This window comes from Solea senegalensis, linkage group LG2, assembly GCF_019176455.1.
Source record: "Solea senegalensis isolate Sse05_10M linkage group LG2, IFAPA_SoseM_1, whole genome shotgun sequence".
NCBI classification, from domain to species: Eukaryota; Metazoa; Chordata; class Actinopteri; order Pleuronectiformes; family Soleidae; genus Solea; species Solea senegalensis.
The window spans coordinates 36041657-36068752 of NC_058022.1; the positions used below are offsets into that span (position 1 = coordinate 36041657).

The 27096-nt window shown below is 41.2% G+C and overlaps 2 protein-coding genes across 12 annotated transcripts in view; one reads left to right on the top strand and one right to left on the bottom strand.

Annotated features, from left to right (window-relative positions):
* zranb3 (zinc finger, RAN-binding domain containing 3) overlaps nucleotides 1-22760 on the bottom strand; it is a 59686-nt gene extending 36926 nt beyond the window's left edge. For 2 of the 3 annotated variants that reach the window (XM_044014178.1, XM_044014161.1), the window contains exons 1-8: nucleotides 22692-22760; nucleotides 21105-21275; nucleotides 15650-15668; nucleotides 15123-15301; nucleotides 12057-12288; nucleotides 7972-8057; nucleotides 6283-6454; nucleotides 2333-2467 (exon numbers count right to left, since the gene is read on the bottom strand). In XM_044014178.1, coding sequence (XP_043870113.1) covers nucleotides 2333-2467; nucleotides 6283-6454; nucleotides 7972-8057; nucleotides 12057-12288; nucleotides 15123-15301; nucleotides 15650-15668; nucleotides 21105-21250 — 969 coding nt within the window. In that variant the 5' untranslated portion in view covers nucleotides 21251-21275; nucleotides 22692-22760. The other variant, XM_044014171.1, reaches the window with a different exon arrangement.
* A 966-nt stretch (nucleotides 22761-23726) lies between these two features.
* Nucleotides 23727-27096, top strand: part of LOC122759365 (R3H domain-containing protein 1-like) — a 37163-nt gene continuing 33793 nt past the window's right edge. For all 9 annotated transcript variants that reach the window (XM_044014220.1, XM_044014202.1, XM_044014246.1 and 6 more), the window contains exon 1: nucleotides 23727-23841. The gene's annotated coding sequence lies outside the window, so the exon portion shown is untranslated. The remainder of the gene's footprint in view (nucleotides 23842-27096) is intronic.

The window sequence follows — 27096 nt, forward strand, 5'->3', positions numbered from 1 at the left end:
ATGATTCATGATCTGACTGCGATAAATCTGTCTCTAAAACAAACTGAAATCCCCTCACCTTACATCTGTGAGTCGTCTGTTGTCTGAACTCTGACACAGCAAACAGGTGAACTCATCTGTTTCAAAACTCAATTTTTTAGAAATGCTTCAATGCTACAAAAACTTTGATTATTAATAATATTGAATTATTCACGCCATCAAAAAAATGTGTAGTATTAAAAAAGCTGCTACTGATGTACAAAAACATTACTTGCTTGACCAAAAAGTGTTAAAAATGTTGTAATACAACAAAAACATGTTACTCTAGTGACAAAAAAATGCTGCAATGCTAACAAAAGCATTACTTTCTCATCAATCCTCAGAAACATGTTACTGACGTTACAAAAACAAGACTTACTTTGGCAAAAAATGTTGGTAAATTGGAACAATGTCAACATTTCCAGTCACGGTCATCCAGACCAAAATACTTTCACATTACTGCTGCAATAATAGCAAAAATATGGGCAATAAGACACTCAAACAGCGTAAAATTAATATTTAAATAGGATCATTATGAGTGGTGAAGAAATCGAATGACTGTGTTTCTCAAGTCACTCATGAGAAACGATTTTCTGCACTCACGATTATCCTGATCACTGAAAATCTCAACGATCCACTCATTGTGAGTGACTTTTATATGGTTGTGTGTGTATGTTGTAACAGACGTGTGGATCCAACAAAATCTCCCTCCGTCACATTGATCCAAAATAAGACGAGAGGATGTTCCTCTGAAGTAGTGACAGTGAGTGTGAATCTGAAAACCGATAGGAGAGGAAATGAGTGTGGACTCACGGTATCGGCTTTGAGGAGGATGAGTGTGTGTGTGTGTGTGTGGGTGAGTTGTAATGAAAGGAGGTCCAGTGTTAGGCTAAACTGAGCAGAAATCCAATCAGCAAATACCAGCAGAAAAGGATCTGAGCTGGGAGGCAGAGTGAGGAAGAAGTAGCGTGTGCGGTGATTGCATTTGGAGGTTATCTCCGGCCTTTGTTAACCCGGAGGCCACGCTCCTCGTGGCTCGGAGCGTCTGGGCTAATTGAGAGGAATGTGAGGCCCAGGAACACGGAGGATGATTGCAGGGGGGACAGCGTGTTTGCTCGGCTGCAGCGCGACACAACGAGGGAAGGTGTTGGCGTCAGGATCAGAGCGGCTGACGAGCGGCTGTATCGCCGACTTCAACGCGGGGAAAAAAACCCTAAACGCTTGTTACATTCTCACACTGTACACATGCGGCCACCTTCCCACATCGCAGACTCCTCTCTCGTTAAAAACATGTCACTTCAGACTGAGAGCCGGCTGAGTCTCCATAGCAACAACATCACAGAGTTGCTATTTTAGTGCAGCGTGCAACTTTGAGATAAGGTGTAATCATGCCAGGCTGGACACAACTAAATAATACCTCACTTATAACTCCCTACTTTGTCTAAGTGCTTTCATTGGGCGACCATTAGACTCTGTTACCATGGCGATGCTTCCTCACCGAGTGCTTGGACAAACGCTGTGATCATGACGCTGCGGCGTCAGTTCACCGAGCGCTGACAGTGAAGCGGGACCACGTTACTCAGACATTTAACACGGAACTTTCCGCTTTCAGAGGAGTTCATGACCGCGGGGCAGACGTCCATCACGCTGACGGCGTGTCAGTGTGGCACTAATGATGTCACCATGCACACCAAGTACTTTTTTAACCACTAAACTATTACAACGATATGAACTTTTAGCTGCTGTCAGGTTGGCATGAGGTGTTATAAAACTGTCCTGACCAAAATAACTGCAATATAATCAAAATATTGTTGCAATAACTGATGTAACTCTTAAAGGGACAATGCAGGAAAAACAGACTAAGGCAAAATCCACTAAGACATTTGAACTTCGTGATGGAGGCAGCAGTGGATCAACAACTCTGTGTGCTGTGATGTTAAAATCACTGATTTTCTCTCTGGGCTTTGGTGTGGGAGAGTGAGTGGTTTACAAACTTCAGTTTCCTGTTGGAAAAGTCTGTCTCGCAGACGTGTATCATCAGCATAGCAGTGGTACTTTAGACTGTGGATGATGATATATAAATACAGATCATTTAAACATTTCAGTTTCCTGGCAAATGTCTGTATTTGTGCACATTTTCTAAAAGCTTACAATTCCATTTTCTGAAAACGTCAGTATTCTTATCATCGGTACTATTTTCTGCTGTGGACTGATACACATTTGTGCTCAGGTGATAAAAATCTGACAGTGAACTGGGCTAAAATGAGATACACTCCTCCACCACCATCACCACCACCACCTGCTTTCTCATTACCTTTGCTACGGCTGTTTGCTTGTACATCTTTGTGACCAGACTCATGACCTCAGTGAAGGGGTTGTCTGTGGCGGCGACCCCTGACCCCTGGGCATTCATCACGCGCTCCCACTCGGCGAAGCTGGCCGCGGCCTCCTGCAAACAAGGAGAGCGCAAAAGAGACAATGAGGCCTCAATTCTTTCTTCTTCCTCTTCTTCTTCTGTTTTTGAGATATAAAGGGCAAAACAATTAATGGTGCTGCTGGGTGTCCTACTTTCCCTGGAAGAGGAAGAAAAGACGAGGGGGGGGAGGAAAAAAATGAGAGAGGGAGTGCGAGGGGGGAGAATTCCCTAGGATGCCTCCCCCTCTGCCTGGGCTGCTGTGTTAGGTGGGTCATGAGCGTCTCCCAATTATAGCCACGTTGTGACAAGCCGGGGTCGAAGATGGAGAAGCAACCAGGCCGCTACAATAAATCAAAGACGGCCTGCGCGCTCTCAAGGTGATCGGCGAGGCGTATTTAAGGCGGCGAGGAGAGCGGCGAGGATCGCAGTGGGAGAGGCCGACGCTGAAGAGCAGCATATGCTGCATTCTGCTCATAAACAAGGAGACGCAGAGAGGTTACGGCTGTTTATCATAAAAACACAGTTCTGTAGTCAGTCAACAGCAGGCTCCCGCTTTCTTTTTATTTATTTATAAACTAAGTACAACAAATTAAAAAAGGAAAATGACAAGGAAAACAGCACACTTTACGTTTTACTGCATTTTCCTGCACCGACTCCTGTGTGCATATCATTTAAAGTGCTTCAAAAGAACGCCTTTGTTTTTAAAAGGGATAGTTCAGGATTTCTGTATTCATGCAGAAACTTTACATTTGAATTTACGACAAGTTTAATTAGTTCTCGTTATGCAGGCGATGCTAAATAACCTGAAATGAGAAGATTGAAGAGTGCTTATGTTCTCAGAGAGAAGACGGCTGCGGGCGGGGACACAAGCAAAAACACTGAGTCTCACCTCATCAATCTTAAAACTCAAAATTCACAAATCACAGTTTGCTTCAGTGCGTTTAACAACGACCTCCGTTCTCAGACCGGCTTTAAAAAATCATTTTAAAATATACACTTACTGCTACAGTATATCTCACTGTGAGACAGACTCTTCCAACAGGAAACTGAAGTTTATAAACCACTCACTCTCCCACACCAAAGCCCAGAGAGAAAATCAGTGATTTTAACATCACAGCATATCACAGACCTAATCTAGCGCTGTCTTTCAAAGGTGAGTCTTGTGTTTAGTGGCCACTCTTGTGCTCTCTCTTTAAATCTTCAACATCATTTCCTCCTTGGAGGTTATTTTGCATCTGTTGTGAACAAACGCTCGTTTCACTTTTAACAGAATTCCGGCTGCGAATGTTAATTCTCCACAGGACTGTGTGTTTTCTTTAACATCAAAGTGTGAACCATATGGCGACTGAAGATAGAGGTGGCTGTGGAGCGCACACACGTGTCACGGTGTGTGCGTGTGTGTATGTGTGTGAAAAAGGTCGAAGGGGAATAAAAATGTGCAGGAAAAGGAGAGGACACACACAAACACACACACAGTACGTGGTGAAAGTTTCACTCCGACAATTTGTCTGTTTGTGTTCCAGTCATTAGCATTTCAGTGGATCCTAACGTCGTCAAAGTCAAGGACGGTGGAGCGGATAAACAGAATCATCCTGGAGAAGCTCAAAGCTGTGCTTCCTTAGATGTCTCTGCGCTCGCTGTCTGCTTTATTTTCTCTAATTAAAAAAAGTTTATATTTGAGCATTGCCTCTCCTAATGTGCTGTGAAAATAAAAAAAATAGACCTGAGTGGTGAAACCCTCCAGTCTGTGTGATATTCAGCAGATGAACAGTGACAAAAGGTCCAGGGCTGAAATGTAAAGGGCAGCGGGGACATAAAAAGTGTCTGGCTGTGGACGATAAAAGCCATCATTAGGGAGTAAAATGAGATAGGAGTGATGAAGTGGTGAGCGCGGCTGGTGTGTGGCAGATACACTCACACTTTGTTTGCAGGGAAAATAATGTCCTCGCAGTCTTTTATGTTTGATATTGTTCCTATTTTTTCCTGCTTGCAGGTTTTTTGGGTGAGTGACCACTTCACACCTCCTTTTATAACAGTCCATTTAGCTGTGAGGCTGTTTTCCTTCTACACACTCACAGATTCACCGCGGGAACAAAGAACAAGCTTTCGTCGCGTGTGAGGACCTCACACACGGAAGCTGCTGTTTCAGCCGATGTTCAGATAAAGCGGCGACGGCGACGGCGGCGGCGGCGACGACACGCCCGTGACATGACATGAACTTTTCCCGCTCTTCTACACGTGCGTTCACTGGCCTAATTGGCTCCGTGGTGTAGAAACACTGACCATATTTAGCCTCCAATTAAAGCGTCGCTTAACATTTCGCAGAGAGAGAAAAAAGAAAAACGCTGCATCATCACTTTCACGAGCAACTTCCGTATTGGAGTGTCATTCCTGGGATGATGTATAATTAGTGCTGAGCTGAGCTGAGCTGCTCCAGCTACTTTTTTTCTTTCTCTCCGCAAAAATACAACAAAGGCTCTTTATTTATTGTGGATTTCTCTCTCTCCCTGCAGCCGACGGGAAAGTGAGAACGCTGCACAGCTTTGACTCCACTGACCCCCCAACATTCACGTGGACGCTCCACCACACAGCCCGTGCAATGTGGGAGGCGGAAACTGCAACCAGAACTTTGAGGAGGTTAAAAAAAAACACTAAAAACACCTACACACAAAAAACATGAAACACACACACACACTGAAGGGCAGTTATATAATCCTACAGCAGCAAATGAGCACAATTTGACTTCTTTCATATACAATTTATGAATGAATGAGTTCAGATTCTGAAGAACAAGTGTCATCAATTCTCTTCTATTTAAATCTATTCTGTGATTTTCTATGATTGTCACCGCATTTTATTGAACATTTAAGTTAAAATCCATATAATTAACACTTTTCTGTTCACATAGCAACAAAAACATTCATCACATTAGAGAAAATAGCTGTTCTGTCTGCTGCTATAACCACATTTAAACTTTTGTATTAATTAACATTTTCAAAAAAATCATATTTGACACTTAAGAATTAAATATATACTTTAGTTTTCTTTAATAAAAGACTAATGAACATTAATTAACAGCTAAATTTAGAGCCGAGACAAAAGTTGGGAGAGAAAGTAAAACATGGCCTGCTGGTGTGACTGTGGGATTTAATTTCAGCCAACAGCGTGAATCTAATTTGTTGTTTCACATTTAATCACGATGTGACATGGAAGAAGATGTGGAGCGTTCAGGTAGTCAGGTGTGGGTTTAGGAGGTAGAGTCTGTTGTGAGCGCCCCCTGTGCCAAGAGCTAGTCTGAGACTGAGCTGGTGATAACGTTAGGAGAAAAATGAAGTTTGTAAACCACCAAATCAGTGATTTTAACATCACAGCACACAGGAGTTGTTGATCCACTGCTGCCTCCATCACTAAGTTCAAATGTCTTATTTTGTTAGTTTGGCATTTAAAATCCTGCCGAACTTTTAAAAGGGCCACACAGCAGTAGACCAGCAGCTCCTGTGTCCCCATGAGCTGAAATCACCGATTTTCTCTATGGGGTTTGGTGTGGGAGAGTGAGTGGTTTACAAACGTCAGTTTCCTGTAGATAAAGCAGTGATCATGTGAATCAAATGTTTTCACTGAGAGAGACTCTGTCCAACAGTGAGATAAAGACACATAGATTTAAGCTTTGTTTTTCCCGTACTAAACATTTAAGCTTATACTTATACTATAATTAAAAAGCAAAATTAATAAAATACAGTTTTAAGATATCAAAGACTTAGGCAGATATAGATTTTATGAGGTGAGCCTTGTAAAGAGGATACAGTTCAATTCCCTCCATCACTGGCCAAACCTGAACTATCCCGTACCTTGGCCGCCTCCTTGGGCAGGTCGAAGGGAATACGCTGGCGGATCTTGGGCGGCAGCTGAGTGAGCACGTCGGCCTTCAGGCGACGGATCATGATCTTGCTGAGCTGCTGGTGCAGCTCCTCCAGGTTGGACGCACCTCGACAGTCCCACTGCCTGCGAGGCCCGAAGTACCTGAGAGAGAGTGAATGGGCAGGTGAAGAGGTCACAAGGGGTCACAGCCCGCCACTGCTACAGCTTTTTCTCTGGATACATTTCTAAACGAGAGAGAGAGTTCCTAAAGCAAACATGCTTATTTACAGCATGTGCCCTGAAGGAATAGTTAAACACATATAAACATTCCCACCTGGGAGCTGCCCAGCAGCACAGCAGCCTCCCATTGTTTATAGCAGAGCAGGTCTGCTGCCGCAGTCAGGGAATGAGCTTTTTTGCTTTAGGGCAGTTTGCAGAGCAGGAAACTATGTTGTCTAATGGGCACAGCAGCAGGTTCATCCCAAAACTCAACAGCAACTTTCACAATTCATCAGCCAAACGGAGTTTTAGAATAGAACTGGCCCTCCACACAAAGACTGGTTGTCTGCCATTTTGGCTGCGAGTGGTGGACAAAGTTAACAAGGCGCTGCCAGAATTCACTGTTTCACACTTCACTTTTCAGACTTGTAGTTTTCAAAGAGGAGGGAATGAAATGACTCACTGCTTCAAAAATAACGTGTATTTCTGGTGCGGAACCAGGAGCTGTCCGGCTGCGACGCTGCATTTCACTGCAGCAGGAACACAGATGACACTGCCGCTGTGTTTTATCTGTGAGTGTGAGGCTCAGAGCAGCTCCGAGTGCCATTATATACACCGTAATCATTAATGGCACCGCGCCCATCCCAGACTGATCTGCTGACTTTGATGGACGCCCAAAACAATGCATTTGATGTGTTTGTTCACACATGTAAGTGATCGTCACTGGCAACCCGCGGCCAGTTGGCATTTAACGCTTTGGCTCGAGTTGCGATGATCTGGCTCTGAAATCACACCGACTCAGCAGCTCAGCCGCCACAGACGCAGGTACAGCTCACCTGACCTGTACAATCACTTCAAAAATAGATGCATGGGATTTAATGAAACTCTGACTAAGAACTTTCACATACTTTGACTTTTCTAAATGTATTTGTTTTAATTAATACCACTTTTAATTCATCTCCATGGCCAAAAAATAGCTTACATACAGAAACTATAGAGACTTCATTAAGAAAAATGAAGAAAAGCATCAGTTGTATAGAGTTTTTGTTTGGTCCATGTCCCATAATGCTAACGTCGTCCATCTTTACAATCATTGATCAGGACTAATCTGGCACATTACCCCCACTTTTATAAAACATGTAGCTTTGGAGGTGCGCCGGCTGTTCCTTCCTGTCACTAGACTCAGACAATGACCATTATACTCTCATCCTTGGCAGTTCAGTCAATCAGCTTCATTTCAAATAAGAATACAATAATACAAATTGAGTAAAATCTAATATATAAAACAAATAAATACATAACTGGAAATACTAGATACAGTAGAGAAAATAAAGGTAGAGCAACAGGAGGATATGAGGTTAAAGATTTGTACGAGGTATGTACGAGGTATGTATGTGTGTGTGTGTGTGTGTGTGTGTGTGTGTGTGTGTCAGCCTGTGGCTCTGTGATATAATAGTCACCTGTAATGGGCATTGCAGTATTTCTTGGCGTACTCTGTCCAGGTTCCAAATATCCTCGGATAGAGGGCATCAATCTGCATGAACAGCTGAGCAGACACACAGAATGAAAACATGAATTAACCTGTGTGTGTATGAATGGACACATAACTGTATTTCTTGTGGGTCATAATTCACACACAATAATCTTGTTAAATAAATTAAACAATTACAACTAGAACTGCGACTAACGATTATTAGTGATTAGTAGATCATTTTCATCGAGTCATCGTTTGGTCCATAAAATGTCTTGTTTTTGTCCACAAACCAAAATGATTCAGTTTTAATGATTTCTTTGTTTATGCGGAGCAAAGAAAAAAGACGATTAATTTAGTAATTTACTACTTGATTAATTGATTATTAGTGGAGTAATTGTTTCAGCTCTAATTACAACATTTAAAAACTAAAGATAAATAATAAATAAGATATATATAAGAAGAAAATAAAGTCTTCCAAAAAACGTTTCAATAATAAGTAGTAAACCATCGTTGCACTGCAAATCAGTCTAGGCCTTTGGTGGCTAATTTTAGCTAATATTTTAGCTAGCAACTTGTGAAAATTTGAAATCATAACAACATTAAAACGATACATTATATTAAATAAATTATATTATATATATTATATTTACCAAAAAAAGTTACAAATAATGAGCAGTAAACCCGTTTTTGCAGTAGAAATAGCCCTAGGCTTTTGGAGATTAATTTTAGCTTAGTTTAACTAGCAAAAGAGCTGTTTAAAAATTATGTTTGTTTGTTTGTTGTTTTGCAAATATGTTAGCATGTTAGCAAGTCCTGCTGTAATAGAGATAACACATTTTTCCTCTTTTGACATTTGAAAAGCTAAATGAATGAACAACAAAACAAACCGTTTCCTGGTCTGGTGGTGGACGAAGCTAAAGCTAGCCAAAAAACCTGCCGTGTCACTGTTCACTGTTTCTATGACTCATACTATGTCTCTACAGTGGTCCTGAAGGGTCAAAATTAAAGCTATCTCTGAAAAAAACAATAACATGTCACTACTTATGGCATATTATTTGTTCATTCATGTTATAATAGCTAGTGTTAGCAGACTTAATATAACTGAATCGGTGCTAACTTCCTGTAGCTCACATAGTCAGAGTTCACCTATGGAATTTAACTCATATTATTTTACTTATGTCGTGTATTTTCACACTTCTGTACAAAGTGGCTTCACATTAGTGAACTGATGCGACTGCAGGACCAAAACTCTGTGCCAGCGAGAACATATTTCTTATTCTTTCTTTTATTAAATATAAATTTAAAAAAAGATCTCCTTGACAAAAGTGGCAGACTTTGCCGTTCATCATGAAGACAGTGTCTTTTCAGTGTCTGACTGGTCAACTCTTACTTTTTTGAAAGCGGAGAGCACACTATCACTCTTACAGCTTCCTCTTTTCCTTTTTTGGCTTGAAACACAGACCTCACCTGTGCTCACAATTACTCTGCTGTCATGAGGTGCTTCTGGTGAGCAATTTATTCAAGGTCCTCTTGTCCTTCGCCCAGTTCACCCGTCCCGAGTCGCACCGCTGAGTGGTAATTTGTGTCCGCGCCAATTAACCAGGTCAAAGTGTGAGAACAGAACTGAATCCATGCTTAATTTCACCTTAAAACCACAAATAAATCACACGCCGCTTGTTTCTGTCACTAGTTTTCAAACACTGAGTGGGTAATATCACAACACAGCCCCAGAATCCGAGTTGATTTCCACTATTTCTGCAGTAATGATGGGTAATCAGGAGTGGGTTGCCACAGTGCGAGTGCTATTCTAAATTCATCACTTGTTCAACAGGAGCTTTGCATTTTCAGCCCTCACACTGTTGATATAATAGGTGGGTGGAATGAGGGCACATCACGAACAGTGCGGCATGCCCTGAGCTGTGTGCTAACTCGATGTCAGAGCCACACTGAGTAATGATGGCGATGAGGAGACTGGCACACAGGCAGGGACAGGGCTTATCAGGTCTGTGCTGCAGATGATAAAATGTTATACTCAGTTTCAGATTCTAGTGGCAGCGACAGGGAGGAAGATATCCTAAAACTATCCTCACCTCCACTGCAGGCGGAGACATGATGGCATGTACACACACACACACACACACACACACACAGTTTCTCTATTACACACTGGGTAAAGATTCCTCATAAGCACAAACTTCACTTCATTGTGGAATTAATTAGCCGCCTGAGTTTCATCAGTTAATTATCATGATCGAGTCTGGGCAATAATTAAGTTTTCCTCACAGCAGCTTAGACAACATCTTAAACACAAAGCCTGTCGTGTGTGTGTGTGTGTGTGTGAGGCGTTGTTTTCCTGCACAGAGTCAGAATTGATTTTAATATTTTATGAAAACCTGTGACTGTTCTTCCTGATCTCACACAAACCAGAGTGTGACCTCTGATTTAATCATTTTTTCAAGCCACTGAACAAAAGACTCACCTTATAAAATCTTAAGAATATGTTCACAGCTTTATCTACTACTGTCTACTGCTGCCTCGTGTGGTCACTTTGTGTCACTGAGGTATATCTGAACAAAGATGTTCAAACACAGAGTTTGACAAAATAAAACATTTGAACTCAGTGATGGAGGCAGCAGTGGATCAACAACTCCTGTGTGCTGTGATGTTAAATCATTGACTTTCTCTCAGGGCTTTGGTGTGGGAGAGTGAACGGTTTACAAATCGCAGCTTGAATCTTTTTGTACACATTTCTTTCCGTGTTTGTAAAGCATATTAAATGGTTGTGTGGAGCAATAAAATGTTCTTTTAATATGCGACACATTTAGTGTAATAAAAGACCCAGGTAATGAATAATGATGAGGCCCGGTGTGTTTTTATGTGTGTGTGACTTTCAGTTTCCGGTCGATAGCTGGGATTAAACTGTAAATACGATAAATACGCTGATTTATAATCACTGATGATAATTTAAAGCTGTGTGACTCCGACCCTGCGCTGCATCATTAGAACACTGCAGCTCGTCTTATTGATACTGTATTGTTTTTTTCTATACGGTCGGTCTGCTGCGGCTGCAATGATGGAATACGTCTGCGATCTACAACTTCAATATATAATACATATCAGAAAGATATAATAAATCATTATGGAGAGGCTGTGCTGCTGTCCTGTGAACAGCCCCTCTTATTGTCTCAGAATTCAATAGTTTCCCCCTGTGTGCTTCTTTTTATTACTTGTCTCATTTATTGCCGCGCACCGTCTCCTCACATCGGCCTTTGCAAATGAAGTTTTTGCAACAAAGGTTATTGAAATAAGTCGGCGGGATCCTTGAGGATAAGTGACGCTGCTGAGAGTTAATTGGCTTTGTGAATGTTGGATGTGAGCGTTACCTGCTCTGGATCAAGTTACCATGGCGATCAGCCTGCACGGTGGTGTGAAAGAGCTTCGTTAGAAGACGCAGCTAAGCCCCCCCCCTCCCCTCAGACTATAGACCATACCATCACACAATCTGACATCAAAATACCAAATAATAATAATTAAATCTGTTTCCACGAACAGGGACCAAACTATAGAGTCTATGTTCCATAGTATAGGCCACACCATAGACCACCATAGACATCAAAATACAAAAAACTGAATAACTGAATCTGTCTCTATCAGCAGAGATCAGACTATAGACCACACCATCACACTATTTATTTTGCAATGTTTTGGGAAATTTCAGTCAATTTTTTTGGGATGTCAGGAACAGCAGCTGTAAAAATTAAAATATTTTGCACGTTTGGTGACTTAAATAATATTTTTGAAGCATTCTGTAACTTTTTAAGAAATACCAGTCGCTTTTGTGATGTCATTTACATGTTTTTGCAGGAACATAAATTATTTTGGAACAGACGTACGTTTTTCACATGTTTGAAACTATTTTAAAATGGTTGTGACATGTTTTTATAACATTACAACGTTTTTTAGTGTGTAGAAACATCATTTGCTGTATTTCCTCTGTCAGACTTTTATAGACAGAATGATGACACTTTTGTGTTTAATCTTGAACGACTTTAGTCGGGTTAATGTTTTTACCTCCTCAGGTCGACCCAGCGCCGGCGTTCCCGTGAGCAGAACGGTCCGCTTAATGTTCTGAATCAGAGGAACCAGGACCTTAGTCCGCGCCGCATTCCTGGACTTCAGGTAATGAGACTCGTCCACGATGACCACGCCAAACCCCCGCCGCTCCAGAGCCTCCACCAGGGGGCGTGAGTCGGAGGTGAGGAGCCCGTAACCCAGGACTGTGACTTTACTGTGGCTGACACCCCTGCACACACACGCACACACACACACACACACACACACACACACACACACACAATATCTATTCAATCTTTGATTTTCTTATCTTGATGACATGTCAGATAATGTTTTTGGAACAATACAACATTTTTAAACACTTTTTGGTCATTATTTTGTTCAGTAAGTCACGTGTGTTGTAAAATGATGACAATTCATGCCATTTTTGGCTCACATAAGTCATTTTTTGCAACATTTGGTGTCAATACAACATTTTATACTTTTTTACAACTTTTTAGTAAATGAAATTATAATTTTTAATGTTTCTAACATGTTTTTGTAACAATATGACAATTTTTTTAACACTTTTTGGTTATTATTTTGTCACGTATGTTGTAAAATTCCCAACAAATGTTTTTACTCAATTCATCGACAGATTAATTAGTAGCAGGCCTAATCTTGTTCCTGGAGGACAGTAAAGCAATGCTGCAGCAGCTTTCTCCATTCCTGGCCCCCTGTGTGTGTGTGTGTGTGTGTGTGCGTGTGAGAGAGTGAGTGCAATTTCTGTATTATTCTGGTTATACACAAACAAACAAACACATGATGCACACACACACACACACACACACACACACACACACACACACACACACACAGATAAACAAACAAAAAAACAAACACAGAAGTGACATTGTGCTGCAGGAAACTCAACAAGGATCTGTGAGAAATCACATCACAGTCACCAGCATCTGTCGACTTCTCACACACACACACACACACACACACACACAGTCACACACAGAGTCACACACACAGTTGTTTCCAGGGTGAAATGAAGCTGAGGTGCCATTCCTGCTCTACATAAGAACAAGTGAATCCACACAGTGTGAGGAGGAGGTGCTGCATATATTTCTTCTTCTTCTTCTTCGTCAGTCATTAACACATCCAGTTCAAGGACACGTTTTCTCCCCACAAGGTTTTCACAACCTCTTTGCGCCTCATCTGTGATGTGAGGTGAGGACGCTTTTTTTACAGAAAGTTTCATCCATTCAAAAATACACAAAACTCGGGCAAAGTTGAGGAATAGATAATAATAACAATAACAATAACAATAATAATAATGGTCTTATTATGTAGTATAGGTAGTAGTAGTAGTAGTAGTATAAGTATGAATAGTAGTAGTATAAATATAAGTAGTATAAGTATAAATTGTAGTAGTAGTAGTAGCATAGGTAGTAGCAGTACTGTATAGGTAGTAGTAGTGTAAGTAGTAGTAGTAGTAATATAAGTAGGCAAGGCGAGCCGGTGGAAACACCATAAGTAGTATAAGTATAAGTAGTAGTAGTAGTAGTAGTAGTATTAATATAAGTAGTAGTAGTAATATAAGTGGTAGTAGTAATATAAGTAGTAGTAGTAATAATAATAATAAAGGTCTTATTATTGCAGCACAAACAGCTGCTAAATGGAGAGAAGCAGCATTTTCTCCACTTCCTGCTCTGAAACACTTGAGCTGGTGTTGGATATTGCAGTGCTGGCGTTGACATGATTTGTCTGTCAGCGCTGTCACGCGTCTGCCGCGCCTCCTTCCTGACACAGAGCAGGGACCGCTGCGAGATTCATTTGTCAGCCGCAACTTTCCCGGTTTTTACAGCTGAATTATTGCCACGGCTCGTTATAAAGACAGAACAACGCGCTGCACACATTATATACAGTATAGTACTGTAGTGTAGAGATATTCCACACGCGTACACACACAGACTCTGGAACACCATGTCGACGAGAATGTTTCTGTGAATTATTCTAACACAGTTTAAGGCCTTAACTGTAACATGTGTGACAGTCAAATGGATGTTTGCTTTATTTACCTGTTGATTTGAACAAAATACTCATAAAAACAATGATTTCTTTGCAGTGTGCGACAGTATTTGTGCTTTTTCACTGATGCTTTATGTGTTGTGTCTGACCAAAATCTTATATTTTTGTCAAAAAACACTAGTTCTTATATATTGTTGTATATATATTTAATTTTTCTGAAAGTTAATTGCATACTTCTATATTTCTGTTCTACTTTTCTATAGTATTAATTGTTACTTGTTATACTTTTATACCATGTATTTGTCTGAATTCATTACTGATATTTTATTCTATTATAGTACTTCTTTCAATTTTTGTTTTTGTCATTTTGCCAGCGTGGGATCAATGAAGTCTAATCTCATCTAATCTAATCTGATCTGATGTAATCTTTGAATCATCACAGTGACCTTGACTTTTCACCTCTAAAAACTAATGAGTTCATCCTTGAGTCCAAGTGAACGTTTGTACTGAATCTAAAATATTATCTGTGAGTCCAAGTGAACATTTGTACTGAATCTAAAAGTATGATCTCTGAGTCCAAGTGAACGTTTGTACTGAATCTAAAAGTATGATCTGAGCGTGAGCGCGTTCTTATGATATCGTAGACTTAGGTTAAGTCGACTTTATTCAGGGAAACTGTAAATACATTTAGAAACCGAGCCAAACTAAACATGCAATAAAATCTACTCTCCCACACCAAGGACCAGAGAGAACATCAGTGATTTTAGCTTGCAGGGACACAGGCGCTGCTGGTTCTCTGCTGCCTCGTGTGGTCACTTTGTGTCACTGAGGATGTCACACGCCAAAGTCTTAAAATAAGACATCTGAACTTAGTGATGGAGGCAGCAGTGGATCAACGACTCCTGTGTGCTGTGGTGTTAAATCGACAGTTTTCTCTATGGGCTTTGGTGTGGGAGAGTGAGCTCTTTACAAGCTGAGATAAAGACGCGAACACGTTAGTAATGAAACGTAAAAGTCTTTGCTGTCATTTTTTTACGGTGGACTCACATGGTGTCGCTCTTGTTCTCCACCAGGTTGATGTCTCCGGGCTGCAGGTCGGGGATCCACCGCTCCAGCTCCTCGATCCAGGGATACCTCATGGACGAGGGCACCACCACCAGGAGGGGCCACTCCTCCCTGAAGGCACACGCCACCGCGATGGCCTGCACCGTCTTCCCAAGACCCATCTGAACTCGCCACAGAATCAACAAACAACAGTGGAGGTGGCGATGGCGGCGAGCGGGGGGGGGGAGAAAAAACAAGTCAATCGCACAGAGACTCTGCGATAAATTGCTTATGACGGCCGAGCTGATGCAAGACCCAAGAGTAATAAGGCCTCAGAATGATTCTTGTGTCAGAAGAGATTAGGCACGTGGGAGCGCAGCACAGCGCTGACAAATTAATCTGGAAGGAAGGCACGCGGCGGAGGCTCGGCTTCTTTCTGTTTTTATGATTTTATTTTGGAAAACAGGTTTCCTGAGGCAGCACTGTGCGCATGTGTGTGTGTGTGTGTGTGTGTGTGTGTGTGTTCTTACCTCATCAGCAATCATGCACCTGTAAAACAAAAAAGCAGAGAGAGGAGAAACATCATCAGACGAGACCAGCAGGTTCCTGTGGAAAAAAACACACACAACAACTTTATAGTTTAAGAAAGATAGTTGAGGTTTTTGTGTTTGTATGAGGTAATGAGGTAATGTGCCGTGTGCAAACACACACACACACACACACTCTGGTTTTAACCTGAGTTAACCTGACAAAAGTTTCAAAGAGAGGAAGTAAGTGCTCCAGGTGCTTTTTAGCAAGGCAGATAAAGGTAACACAAAAACAGAAAAATTCCCACTCACGCAACCATGAGAATTTTGTATTTGCAAGTCAAATTTCAATCTTTAGCCCAAGTCTACGATATCTTCGTCTTTATCTCACTTTGAGTCAGACTTTTCCAACAGGAAAGTGAAGTTTGTAAAGCACTCACTCTCCCACACCAAACCTCATCGAGAAATTTGTCGATTTAACGTCACACACACACAGGAGTTGTTGATCCACTGCTGCCTCTATCACTAAGTTCAAATGTCTTATTTTAAGTCTTTGGTATCAGATTGACCGCAGTGACACAAAGTGACCACACGAGGCAGCAGAGGACCAGCAGCTCCTGTGTCCCCGCAGCTAAAATCACTGATTTTCTCTATGGACTTTGGTGTGGGAGAGTGAGTGGTTTACAAACGTGAGTTTCCTGTTGGAAAAGTCTGTCTCACAGTGAGATAAAGACGTGAAGATGTTCTTCAGATATCACAGACTGAAGTTTGACTCAGATATTATTCAGTAAAAAAAAAAACACCCCAGAATTATGCCTTTAAAAAGACAACAGGACGGCCCCTGCTTTGTCCACGGGTTCAAACCTTTACTCCTGGACAGATTTTCCACAGAGTAAGTCGATGCAGTGGTAATACTTTGTTAGAGTTTGAGACCAAACAGTTGTTGCTCTTTAATATTAATGCTGTTGTTCCTAATGAATATTTCAGACTGTGAGCCACTTCACAGGAGAGCGCTCGCTGTGTTTGGGTTCACCTGGTTCCCAGAGACACAGAGGAACACGGCGCCTCATACACAGACAATAACATTATTATAATGACACGGGAAAGTGTCAATCTATCGTAAATTTGTTTTTAATTACGTCTCACCAGGACATAGGTGAAAGTTTACACCACTTTATTACTGTATTTACCATCTGACTGGAGTCAGGGCAGCGTCACAGTTAATATAAGGAGTCATTTCTTCATTGGATGCATTTTTACACACTTTTTTTGCATAGGTTAAAGTGTTTATTTCAGATCTATCCAGGACATTAAGTGACAAAGCCTTGTGCTGTACAGTTTCTCAATAAATCAGTTAGTTTAGGCAACATCGTCAAATAAACTGCTGGAGTTTTGTGTCACGGAGGAGCAAAGACATCAGAAAATATTCATTTGAAATTCATTTGATTATGAATAAATCAGCATCTAATGACCTTTCTAGTTGCTGCCAGTCCAGAAAATGTTCCTATAAATTGAGAGAACGTGAATGTCTGTGAAATTTAAAGTGACTCCAGACACTTTCAGGAACTTCTCCGGCCAAATCTCAGCGCAGTCACTGCCTAAAACACCTGAACTGGCCCTTTAACCAAGGATGGAAGTAGCAGCTTGTGTCATGTGGCGCTGTCAGATATAGAATGTGGAAATGTTCCTTTATAGGCTGTGTGTTCTAGGAACAATGGAGGAGTGTCGTCGTTGTCGTCGCCGTCGTCGCCGTGGCGGCGGCAGCAGCAGCAGCAGCAGCAGCAGCAGCAGCAGCAGCAGCAGCAGCAGCAGCAGCAGAGCGGCGTCTCTGCCCGCTGGCTCTGGGCCTTTTGTCATGACCTTGCTTATTCATAAATGCTTCCAACATGGTGTCAGAGCAAACAGAGCAGCAGAGCAGCTCTGAATACCTCAGACACTCTCTCTCATTATTCTTCCTCCTCCTCCTCCTCCTCCTCCTCCTCCACCACCTTCTCCCCCCCATCTCCGCCCCATTTCTCTCTTTCAGCTGAGGAACATGATTAATGTGCACCTTGCCACTGGTGGTTTTTCTAATTGCCAGCACACCGGCACAGTCAGCACACACACACACACACACACACACACACACACACAGGAGCTTATGTGTGAGTGAAAAAGGCTCACAAAGGAAGAAAAATACACAAATTACACACAGATCTGTGAACAAAAGGTGCAAACACACACACACACACACACGGTGCAGTTGGGGCAGGTGCTTGCCATTTCTCCCCACATTAATCATCCTCCTTTAAATAACCCGAGTGTCGTCTTGACGGTTTGAGACTGCGAGGACGCTGCGCCGCTGTTGCCTGACGACGGCACGGTCCCCGTCAGCGCATCTTTTTTAATGTTATCTCCGAAACCCACGAGGCCCGGAGTGTCAGGAAACGGGCTCCACTACCTGCCGGCGCCGGTGGCAACGACTTGATGGCTCTGACCTCGGGATCTAACCTCACGTCTGACCCCAATCTCCATGCTCGGGCTCTGGACTCAGGACTTGGACCTGCAGAGCACCGTGGTCAGAGAACGGCCGCCGCTCTGGACTTCATATACACTTATGGGTTCAGAGAGCAGTTAGTGAGCTACAGTGAATGTGGTTCGAATCAAAACAGAGTCGCCTTCAGCAGAAAAGGGTTTGGGGCGATAGGTTATTACATCCCTGCCTGTGGAAGACATTTCAACAGCGTGTGGGACTTTAAAAGGAAAAGTTTCAACCCACGCTATATGGGTCAATCCACAGCCACTGTTTCACTTATGCTTTTTTTTTCTGCTGACTTCCTCTGAAAAGATCTTTAAGCTCTCCTTTTTTTCTCTCCACTTGTGCTTAAAATATAAGTGGAGGATGCAGTGATTTATCAGCTTTACATCTCGAACAGCCAATATTCACCCGTTATCAGCACATAAAACAACGATCCCAGGCCCTCACACTAAAACTATCATTATTTATAATTAAAATGGTTTTTTTTTACTAGGTAATGACACACAATCATGCTTGGTTAAAAGCAAACTACTTATAGCCTCTCAACAAAAGACTCACCTCATAAAATCTACGTCAGCTCAAATCTATGACATCTTAACGAACATGTTCACGTCTTTATCTCACTGTGACTTGTGTGTGAGTTAAGTCTAAATGAAATATTTCAAATGCTAAATTCAAAAAAGAAGACATGTGAACTTAGTGATGGAGGCAACAGTGGATCACCAACTCCTGTGTGCTGTGATGTTAAAATCACTGGTTTTCTCTCTGGACTTTGGTGCAGGAGAGTTATCTCTTCACAAAGTGGCACAACGACATGATATTTATGAGCTGCTACAAACACAAAGACACCTAAACTTTCCAAACATCACCATCAACCACACCCCATGTGTTTTTATTATCATACAGTACAACAACTGTCCCACATTATCCTTCGTCTGACTCCATAAAATTCACCCACACACACACACGCAGATACAGCGGCTGCGTAAGCACTGCAACAACATTTAGATGCTTTGCCTCGGTGCTCCTGAAAAGACACAATGATGATGAGATTTAGAGGAAAAATCCTCCCACGGATCCTCCCACGCTGTAAGATGTCAACATCAATCCCTGATGTTCACTGGAGTGTTTTATAATGAAGCTCACTTTACATTTATTTCCTTATCTGTCACCTGGTTCCACTTCAGGTCGTCACACGAAAAATGTCACAAACCTTCCTAAAAATCCAACATGTCCGCAGTCCCAGTGCATTATGGGTAGAAATATTGTTGTCTCGGCCTCTTCTACTACAAGGCTGTTAGTTAAAAAAGAGGCAATGACATTAAGTGAATAAATAAACCTACAGTCTATGACGCCTTAAAAGTGATTTTCACTGCTTTACCTCACTGTTAGACAGACTTATCCAACCCACACCAAAGTCCATAGAGAAAATCAGTGATTTAAGCTCGCAGGGACACAGGAGCTGCTGGTCTGCTGCTGCCTCGTGTGGTCACTTTGTGTCACTGAGGTAAATCTCAACAAATGCCGAATTTTACAAAATAGGACATTCGAAGTTACAGATGGAGGCAGCAGTGGATCAACAACTCCTGTGTGCTGTGATGTTAAAATCAGTGATTTTCTCTATGGGCTTTGGTGTGGGAGAGTGAGTGCTTTACAAACTTCAGTTTCCTGTTGGAAAAGTCTGTCTAACAGTGAGATAAAGACGTGAACGTGTTCTTAAGACATCAAAGACAAATGGAGTCTTTTGTTAGCTATCGCTAATGTCAATAAATAAAAAAAACATGATGTCATTGTTCAGTCTACATTCAGATCTGCCTGGAGATTTAAAAGCTAATGTCACGTCAGCTGCTCTCCAGAGAGAAGTTGCTCACGTTGTCGCACTGATGCCAATTGACTTGAGGTAGCTGTTGTCCACACAGTGCAGCGAGAGCCAATTGACTTCTGACCCGCCCGCGTAACAAAGCAGCGCCTCAGAGCCTTTCCTCAATCAATACGGCCGCTCCGCATCACAGCAGCGCCGCTCAGATTGGCTCCCCGTGCGCTGACCTTCCAGAGAACCCGAGTGAATATCGACTGGTGGCGGAGGAGGAAACGGGGAGAGTCCTGGCCCTGGCCCTGCTCCTGCAGCTGCAGCTGCATCTCACCACAGTCACAACACTCACACAACTTAAGGGCAACACAGAAACTTCTCCTGCACTGGTATATGTTTTCAGAGCTACAAACTGGACACAATTTAACCTTCGGAATTTAGTACATATTTACGTACAATATGGATTTCTTAATGCCTTCAAGGGATGTCATGGAATTGTCAATCTTACAAAGCAGATGTTTCGATTTTAAATTCAATTTAATTCAATTTAATTTAATTTAATTTAATTTAATTTAATTTAATTTAATTTAATTTAATTTAAAAACTGTTGCAAATTTACCCAAAAAAGGTTTGTTATGCCAACAAAAACTGTTACAAAACGTTTTGATGTTACAAAAACATGTTAATGTTACAAAAAATTGGATGTCACCAAAAAATTTTGTAATTTTACAAAAAAAACTTGGTTATGTTCAGAAAAAGTGATACAAAATGTTATGATGTTATAAAAACATGTGAATAATGTCACAAAAAATTCTTACAGGACCAAAAAGTTTCTTATATGCTGACAAAAACTGTTACAAAATGTTTTGATGTTATAAAAACGTGTTACTAAGGATACAATGACTGTAAAGATTAAGTGGCACGTCAAAATAAAAACTTTTCAAGTCATTTTTTCCATTCATGACTACTCCGATAAAGAAACTTCACCATAATCAAAAAGGTTTTCTTAGAAATACTAAGTGATTTCTACGTATCGAGACGATATCGTACATTGTGGAGATGTTGTTTTTAAGTCGGGGGAAAGACTTAGCATTAATACTGCGAAACAACACGGCTGCTGCTCTTCTTACCGTCCACTCTTCCGTAAAGCAAACTCCACTCCCTGTCTTTGAAAAGGCATGAGACGCTGCAGGAGCTTGTGAGGAAGACGTGACAGTTGCTGTGACCATCTTGTCTCACAGTCAGAGCTCGGCGGGTCACCGTCGTCCATTTCCATTAGCGAGTGCTCATCAGTCTCTCCTCTGAAAAATAAAATAATGAACACATGAGTGTGCTCCACTGAAGAGGCTGATGGAGTGAATTTATTAGCACATTGATTTCTGATTTAAACGCGTGTCACAGTGATGGTCTGTCATGTTGCTCTGCTGCCTGCTCTCACTGACATCATTATTTATTTTTATTTCATTCCTCAAAACAAAGCAAAGAAAGAAAATCCCAAAATATGAATGAAAAGGAGCAGAAAGAAGAACAATCTTATTTCACAAGACATTAACAAACAAAAAACAAATGATCTTTTCAAATATAATATTACGTTTAATTTATTTTGCTTTTCTGTCAGGATTATTCCATACACTGGTTTGTTTTACGCTGATGCATCTTTCTATCACTTCAGTATTGAATCTGGGTGTCTTAAATCACATTTCGCTTTTTTGAATATTTGGAGAGCAAAATGTTCTTACGAGCTTTGTACATGACTTGCAAAATATCAAAATTGACAAAATCATGAAGTTGTAACAATTTAACTGAATAAATAACGGGTTGGATGATGTAAGAAGCTGACAACGCAGTAAACAGTGAACAAAGGCTGTGAGAATATGAAAATAAGATAGTAAAAGTTGTCTTTCTCAGCTGCCTCCACTCACAACGACATCTTGATCCACATTCTTTATTATCCGTGTCTGAACGCTGTGTAAACACGACATGATGTTGTGGTTTTACATTCTTAAATGTATCAATAACAACAATGTATTTTCACATTGTAACACAAATAGTGTTGCAGAAAAGCACACAGTGATGAAAATCACTGTGCTCTGTTTTATTTGCTGCTGAATGTAATTAAAAAACACTTTAGTTTTATATTAATATCATATGTGGTTTAAATATTGTAAATAAGTGCACTGGAGGAACAGTTTCATATCAGCATCAAATATCACGGGTTTTTACAGAAAAATCCACATATATTCTAGTTTGTTTGCATTTGATATTTAAATAAAGTTCCCTTTAAAAATCCACGTCCGCTAACAAACTTTAATGCACAGCAGTAGCAACCCCGTGCTAGCGCTAGTTTCCCTGAATAAGCAAACTTCCCCGCAGAAATGTGCATTTAAAACCATATACTTGTTGAATATATATATATATATCCACCTCCTTTAAAATCTTATTATGTTTATATACTCATACCGGAAACGTGTTTGTGTTCACATGTGGCTAGCTTACCTCGCTATATAGCTGCTATAACACTAACTAGCGAGTCAACTGGTGTTCCGCTGGTGTTCAGCTAACGTTAGCCGTTGCTATGACGCTCAGCGGCAGCAGCAGCGACAGTTAGCAGTGAATGGTTTCTGTCACTCACACAACAACACAGTCGTAGCGACGTAAATGAGAAGATGCAAACGTAACGACGGTCAATGTGGTGGTGGTGGTGGTGGGTGACCTACCCGGTGACACAGCGGAGAGAGGAAGCTTTATTTGTTTATCAACTACACACAAACACACTGACTGACGCTGGCAAGTGAGGGTGCGTTCGATTTATGTCACGGGTCATCCCAGCAACATCCTGGGTTATTTAATCTAACTTTTAATCACATATTCATTCATTTGTCTTTTACGGAAGAGGATTAGGGCCACATGTAAAAAAGAAAATGGAAACTAAATGAAAAAAGAACATCATAATTCTGAGAAGAAATTCCATGGAAGCCAGTTTCCGCCTCTTGAAAAATAAAAATATGTATTAATGAGTCATAATAATGGGATACTAGGTCATAATAATGTGATACTAAGTCATAATAATGAGACACTAGATCATAATAATGAGATAAAATTTGTTACTAAGGCATAATAATGTGATATTAAGTCATAAAAATGTCACACTTAGTCATCATAATGAGATACTAAATGATAAAAATGTGATACTTGATTATGTCAAAAAAATATTTTATTTAAATGTATTAATTCAATCCATTTTTCCATTTACTTCACTGTTAAATATTGAGATTTCCCTGCTAAATGTTGACAATTAACACGTTTTTCCGTACTTTTAAGCCTTTTATTCGTCACACTCATGACTCTTCAGTGAGGACACTCTCTGACTAGTGGCTGGCAGTCTGTTGACGTCACATTTTAGTATCTGCTCAGCTTGCTTAGAACCTTGTCAGAGCAGGTACTAAAACAAACACCAGGTACCAGGTACTATCACTGATGGAAAGCAAAATTAAAACAACCAAAAAAACCTGTTTGAAAATTTCTTAGAATCCGGCCCACTTGTAATACCTCCAAGTACCACCAGTGGGTCACGGCCCACACTTTGAGAAACACTACTGTTGAGTAATTAATTTATTCGTTAATTATTTAGTTTAGTAGTTTAGTGTGAGTGCGACATGTAAATCCGTGAGACAGATTGTTTAAAAACACAGCAGTGACAAGATATGACATATTTTCAACAGCCTGGTGCGCGAGGAGGTGACGCACTCCTCCTCCTCCCCCTCCTGCCCCCCTCAGCTCTCCGGACTCCGCTGCCTGTCCTTCTCTCTCCAGCTTCTCCTTCTTCTCCTCCAGCCTCGGCAGAGACAGCAGCGTTAAACCAAAGCGGTAAGGCTCCACCAGACACCTGCGCTCGCCCCTGTCTCTGTGATCAACCGGCGGTAAACACGTCTCTCCTCAACCCGTGTCACAGCTCACAGCGCCGGTGTTAGCACGTTAGCATGCCTCGGTGTGGGTGTTAGCTTAGCACCGCACGACCCAGCCGCATATGTCGCCGCTCTCTGCGGCTAAAATAAACCTGCTAACACCATGTCCGGCTTGTCAGCGACCACCATTTAACTCAGCTTTTGTTCTAAAAAGCACACAAACACAGCAGTGGTGATATAAATATGCAGCGTATTTCTGTCACTTTAAGGCCTGCTTTTACACAGCGAGATGCAGTGTGTACTCACGGTTAGCACTGTTAGGTTAAAAACTAACCGGTCGTTCATTTAATTATCACGCTGCGTGTTGAAATGTCATGTAGGCCGAATTGTTGCCAGATATGTCATTTATCACACTATTGTATTATATGTCATGTGAAAGGGGTTGTTGGTTTGCCTATAATACGGAAACTATTAAAATATATCGAATTTGTAATGGAGTATGGCATGTCCGTGACATAAAATGTCAAAAATTGGTATTTTAAATTGCAAATCGGACGTCTATTATGCAAATTCTTACCTGTCAATTTACTCGTTTGTCTGCTTTGTACAATTAACATGCCATAAAAAGTATTTGTCAGGGATTAGCATCGCAATGTCATCATGCATCGCGGTAAATTTGCAAACACTTGCCACAGGAGTGACTTGAAAATGCTGTTGAGCTCACCATCATACAGTTAAAGTGATTTATTTTGAAGTGCCACAAGGGGGAGCTGTACTTTCCGATCGTTCTAGGACCTCATGATTTTAACCATATTCCTGTGTTCCTGTGTGCTCTTCCTGTGTACTAATGTAGAATTAAACACACACATTTTAAGCATACTTTTACAATTATCCCAATAATATCACAAATTGCAATTATTTTGATCAGCGTAATTGTGATGGGAAGTTTTCGTATTGTCCCATGCCACAATCAACGTAAAGTGAGTTTTTTTTTTATTATGCTAATATGGTATATTGTCACATGTCTCTATCCTGATGCAGAGGTTGCTCTGTGTGTAATAGCTTTCACCAAAGATGTGACCCACTGACTAAATAATTCATCGTCTTCCGGGGGGGGGAGAGGGAAAAAAATCTATCTTTCCTGTAATATTTGGTCGCAGACGTTAAATAATTCATCCGTCTATCCATAAATTGTTTGTTCAATTGGTGACCTTTTTGTGGGATTAAGGAAGCACAATAATACATTCTGCAGAGACCCTGGCATAACCACTGGTACAATTATGAGGCAGGATCGGAGCGCTCGTCGCAGCCTGCTGTCGGTTGCTAAGTGACAGCAGGAACTTTTCCACCCACCGTGTTTGCAGTTAAAGCCTGAGCGAGTAAAAAATAAAACAATCAGCCGTTTAGACTCGGACCTGGTCTGTGACTCTCTGTGATGGCCTGTCAATCACCTCGTCATTTTTAATCACCTCATCCTCTGCATCAAATAAACAGCAGCATTTATTATTAATCAACCAACTGTTTTGATCATCAGTTAGTCGTGTTTTTTTTTTGGAGAATTGAAACATGTTTTTGTGATTCTTCAGCTTCTTAAGTGTGAATATTTTCTGCTGTTTTGCTCCTTATGACAAAGACATAATGGACAGCTTAACTTATTATTTGATCATTTGTTTGACTATTTATAATACGTTAAAAAATGCAAATGTTTTATCAAAGATTGCATTTATTAAAAAAAAACAATTCAATCATTGTGGAGCATCTGTTGCCACAAGGTGGCAGCCTCAAGCTGGACGTCATTAGGGCTGCAAGTAACCATTATTTTGTTAATCGATTAATCTGTTGATTATATTTTCAATTTACCGGTTAATGGTTTAGTCCATAAAATCTCAGAAAATGTTTGAACAATAACCAAAATGATTCAGTTTGAATGGTTTCTTTGTTATGTGGAGCCAAAGAAACCAGAAAATGATCACATTTAAGAAGCTGGAAAATCTCAATCTCATTAATTGTTAATAAAATAGTTTCTTGAATGCATCTTGTCACTGCTCCTTGAAGCTCAACACACTGTAGATCCTGCAGACGTGATGAAATTTAGCAGGGTCATTGAATGCGCCTCGTGTGAAATGAACTCCCCCAAAACGTGATTTAGTCCAAATATTTGTGATGCTTTTTATTTACAATTCTTCACTGGTGAAGCATTGGTTTTGAGCCAGTTTCAGACTGAGAACATATCAGCTCATCCCTTATTTCCTGTGGCCGCGTTTGTGTTTTAACCGCTGCGTCTTTTCTCGGCACAAGAGATTCAAGGGAATTCAGACCAGTTAAAGAATTCTGATGAGTTATTGTGAGCACATTTAGTGACTGAGACGAGTGAAGGAAGAACACACTGATAGACTGAGAAAATGATGCATGCACTTCATTTTGATTGACGCTTTTTTTTTTACTATATTCTCTGAAATTAAGCACTCACATTTTGAAATGTTTGTTGCTGTCTTGACACAAGAGAAGAGCATTTGTGAGTTTGACTTAAAACCATGATTTCTGTGTGTGTGTGTGTGTTTGAGGATTAAACACATTTGTGGCACTTCAATATTACACTCGTTAGACGTTACGATGCTGCGGACATTTTCTCTGCCCCTGATTTAGATGATAAAGGAGGATAATGAGCCGTCGCTGCGTCGGGGTGTATTTTATTGTCGTGTTTTATGGCCGTGCTTCTTCAGCGTGCCGCTGGTTGCGGTGACGGTTGGTGTTTTCTCTGTAAATCGGTGGGATTAGCTGTAGCCTTGTGTGAGGAGCAGGGTGCCAGCTTTAAACGGGACGGTGGCCCAGTGAACAGCTCGGCCTCTCAGTGGCTAGCGCCTCCCATCGACTCTCCACCTGGTCTGTCAGCGTTTACCTGGCCACAGACATGTCCTTCCTGCCCCCACCTCCTCCTCCTCTACCTCCCTGTTCTTTCTCCTTCACATTCCCTTTTCACCACCTTTCTTAACTCACACCCTCCTGCTTTTTTCCTCCCTCCTCCCCCTCCATCCTGAAGCAGAGTAGCTAATGAAGAGCCCCATTTAGCCGCGGCTTCACTTCAGTCAGCGCTCTGTAGTGCTGGCTGGCCTCGGCTGCTCTGACTGGCTGCTCAGGCTCTGACATCACACGGTGCCAGCTGTTGATTTGGTGCTGTCTCCAAGACTGACTGGCTTGATGGCTTGGGCAGGTTACA